The sequence below is a fragment of the Cylas formicarius genome, unplaced genomic scaffold (genome assembly GCF_029955315.1).
Source record: "Cylas formicarius isolate icCylForm1 unplaced genomic scaffold, icCylForm1.1 PGA_scaffold_4__25_contigs__length_36172078, whole genome shotgun sequence".
Lineage (NCBI taxonomy): Eukaryota > Metazoa > Arthropoda > Insecta > Coleoptera > Brentidae > Cylas > Cylas formicarius.
In genome coordinates this window covers 25,047,587-25,051,689 of record NW_026844334.1, presented here as the reverse complement: position 1 = coordinate 25,051,689, position 4,103 = coordinate 25,047,587, and the positions used below count along the sequence as shown (strand labels likewise).

Sequence of the window (4,103 nt, the reverse complement as noted above, 5' to 3'; positions counted from 1 at the left end):
CAAAACATATAGTGAAAAAAAAAACGTAGTCACAAAATCTTAAAAAATTTCCTTTAATGGATACAATACAAAAATTTTATTACGTAAAATGCGTTTTCATTGACTGAAATCCAAATTGTAGCCGAATATGATAATAACATGATAATACCCATGCGGTCTGGGTGTGAAAACGGTTCGTTCATGCAAATGAGATTTTTATATAACGACTTACGTTATTTGAATTTTATTATGAATCTGGAGCAGTACGTCATGTAGTATGTCAAAGCATTACACAATAATTTAAAATAATTTATTTCGAAAATATAAAACCCTGTGTGTAGATAATTTATATATATTATATTAACGAAATTGACTGTATTGGTACCTACCTCGTTCCATACCAAGATTGCAGGATTGAAAATATAAATATTTACTACTACCATGCCTATTTGTGGCAACACTTTAATAATATTACTATCTCAGTGCATATTCACATTTGTAACATTATCTCCTCAAACATATGGGTATACAGCCTAAATTATTTAGCAAAAAAATATTTAATAACAAACCTATAAAAACATTAATTTTGAAGACCTGCTATCTATGTGTCCAAACTAAGTGTTAATATAGAAAATTTAGATAAAACGAGTGTTGTAACTTACTTTATTTTCGCATTACAGGAGTCAAGGTTATTATGAAAAAATCGTTTTGATGTGACTCAGCTATAGGCAGGCAAAAGCTCAGCGAACAAAAACCAAAATTGTGTTTCAATCAATCATTATTAGGACACAACTATATTACATTAAAAGAAACCCCTATAACTCGAAAACGAAATAAGGAAATATGATGATAAAAAAATCTCATTCTTACTTAAATTTTAAACATTTGACCGTTTAACGTTAAGTCGTCGCGTATTACGCTAAATTGATGTTCTAGTTAATTTACTAGGAATTTAGTAATGAGCACCTTTTTTTAATAAGTGACTTCAATAAAATGTAATAACAGTTGGGCGATAAATTTTTTCCCTTCCTTAAAAAATCTATAATATAACCAAACGTATTTAGAAAGGGTTCGAAAAATAATAATAAATTGATGATATATAACTAAAGGAAAGAAGTTCCTTCTTTTATAAAAGTAAATACGTAAACAAAAATAAAACACAAGCCTCCCGAAAATCGTAACAAAAATTCAAAACATATCTTCTCAAATTCAAAACAACCTTGTTCGACGATATTGTGGGGCGTGGAACTATAAAAGCTCGGTACAAACTAAAGGTATGGCTGTTTACCACTTTGTTGTCTCATGTCTTAGATATTGAACGGTGACCATGAAAATATATGTAAGTATTGGCGAACTATTTGAATGCAGGAAGTGGTTTCAGTGTATTGTGACGTTTTTTTCAGTGCATGGATACAGCGATATGTGAGCTCATATATACGCGTGCTGAAATTCGCATATTGTTAAAAAATCGTTTTTGTTTCTGATGATTTATTTTGAATATATTTTAATTAGAGATAGGGTAATTTTTTGTAAAACAATTGATGAAATAAGAAATGTTTTCTCAATATCAACATCAAAATTTAATAATTACACGGAACTGCCTACGTGCAACACATAGGACATATGTCAGAATGTTCATCCCTACCACGACTTACTGTCAGTCGGGAGATACATTCCTTTCCCTCAAAAACAGAGAAATAATCACACTGACTCACGCATGAAAATAATTTTCAAAAGAGTATTTCCTACAATAACTGTATATTATGGTGCATATATTTGATTAAAATAATTTCAAAAATTAAATACATTTATATTTATGTAGAATATATGCATTTCTAAAAATATATTTTTGCCATCTTATTTGATAATAACTGTAAACCGTCAACTTCCGTAATTTTTTTATACACTATTTCGCAACATAAAAATTTATTTATAGAAAGTCGAACTTATCATACTTAGTAATTTTTTACCAAGTAATGATATACAATTTTAAGACATATTTGCAAGGCCAAATTTTTTATACAGTTTTCTTGATTAAGTATCTCTTAGGTCCGCGTTGTAATGAATTTATTCTGGTCCGCGTTAATTTGCATACCGTTTGAATTCTATAATCGGTCAATTACTTGGCGGTAAAAAAGTAAGGGTTGGCTCGGTTAACTTATTCGACCTTACAGCACGCGCTGTTCCTATTACATAAAACAGTCTCTGCTATTACAATGGTTATTTTAAATCTTTAAGAACCAAGGTGGTTTGGATTTACATACGGCAATTATCTATTAGTATTAGGTTAAGCTCAGTGCGTGTGGATCCCGTTGCGATAAATTCTAAATTAACTCTTTTGCAACAAGTCTAGCCAAATGGATATTGAGTACTCGATCTTCCTTACGGCAAAACAGTCACATCGGCCGTCTTAACCTTCATGTAAAGGATTCATAACAGTGTTCTCCTCGTTCCTAATCGTTCGATCATCTTATGGAATATTGTACCCATGCAAATAATTCGGTCCCATAACAATTATTCAATTGTTGAAGGATTATATTCTGTTTCAGATGTTATTAGTTTCTCTTGTCGCCATAGTCAAGGGACAGCAACAAAAGAACTACCAGTACACGACACCAGTACCAATATTAAAACAAATCGACAAACATAACGATGACGGTTCATACAGTTACGGATACGAAGCTGCTGATGGTACCTATAAAATAGAAACGAAATACCAAACCGGGGAGGTGTACGGCAAATATGGCTACATAGACGACACAGGAGCCTTGAGGGAAGTAGAGTATGGAGCAAGCAAGCACGGATTCGCCCCAAGCGGTCCAGAAATTCAGGTGATGCTTTATATATTTTTTATTTTTTTTTATTCTGTCAATATCGCTTTAGGTTCCGCCACCAACGATAAACGAAAATCCCGATGCACAACGACCACTAGGTCCCAACGAAGAAGACGACGGGCAATATCGCGAAGATCCGTCCGTTTACTATAAAAACGATCCCAATTACGAACCACCGCCGCCAGTGCAGTATCATACAACCTTCTCCGGATTTCCACAACAATCTTATCAGTCTAATTATCAAGCTCCGCAATCATATCAGCCTCAGCCGTCTTATCAACCCGCCTATACGCCACCGGCCCAACCACAACCTTCCTACAATAACTACTACAACAGATACAACCCGTCACCTCCCACTCCGCAATACAATTACGCTCCTCAGAGGAACAACTATTGGAACGCCCCTAACCCTTATCCTAACTACAACCAGTTTCAAGGACACCCGGCTTCAAATGTTGACATTTGGACCGGTTCGTATACCGTAAATTATAGATAAATTCGTTCATATTCAAGTACTTTTGTAAATAAGTAGTTCTAGGTTTGAGTCTTTTATCTGAAGTTAACTTTTTGCCAATACATTTGCTCGCTAACTTTCCTTTGTTCATTTTTTTTTAACTTAGGCAATTATTTAAATCCACATCTTACTGTTCCTCTATCTAATTTTATTTAAAATCGGCTTTCCTTTTACTGTTAACCAACTTATCTATCTAGGCGTTTATTTTTGTTTCTTCTTTTCCTTGACCTTCTTTTTTACTCCACAGAGTCGCCAAAATCAACGAGTTTCAATTTATTAAAAAAAGCTTTAATTTTCCTCTTTACTTTGTTCGTATTACTTTTACTTTTCGTATTATAAATATTAAACAGCGTTTTAGTTTTAAGTTTATATTTGCGAAGTGAGTTTTGAAGAAAACTAGTCCTTGTTCTAACCTAATATAAGATAACTTAGGAAAAGTTTATTTATATTATTGGCAGTGTGTGTGATTACGTAATTCCTATTTTAAGTTACTTTTTATGAAAAGATTGTTATTAATTTGTGATAAAATTAAAATATATAGCGCTCAAATTCAAACGAGATTTTATTATTTTTGACATTTAAAAAAGACACACCATGCGACAACCATCAGATATTTCGTAGTGCAAATATATCCCAGATTTACCCATTATATGCGATTTACTAAATAAAATAGTTAAGATAGAACGATATCTACGCATAGTTCGGACAGTGTGAGAAATTGTCTTAATTAAAATACTGAGACATATAAATGGAATTTTAAATACGGGTGGAGTTGA

The 4,103-nt window shown here is 32.6% G+C and overlaps 1 protein-coding gene across 1 annotated transcript; it reads left to right on the top strand.

Annotated features, from left to right (window-relative positions):
• Positions 1–1,266: 1,266 nt before the first annotated feature.
• LOC132700321 (uncharacterized) lies at positions 1,267–3,875 on the top strand. The gene is made up of 3 exons (XM_060667544.1): positions 1,267–1,318; positions 2,529–2,810; positions 2,863–3,875. Exons 1-3 carry the CDS (start codon positions 1,307–1,309, stop codon positions 3,307–3,309), a joined length of 741 nt encoding a protein of 246 aa, XP_060523527.1. The 5' UTR covers positions 1,267–1,306; the 3' UTR covers positions 3,310–3,875.
• Positions 3,876–4,103: the final 228 nt, after the last annotated feature.

What these genes read in the sequence shown, in the direction of transcription:
- LOC132700321 (XM_060667544.1), top strand. An exon ending in CAAGCGGTCCAGAAATTCAG is followed by an intron (nt 2,811 to 2,862) that starts GTGATGCTTTAT and finishes ATATCGCTTTAG; the next exon opens with GTTCCGCCACCAACGATAAA.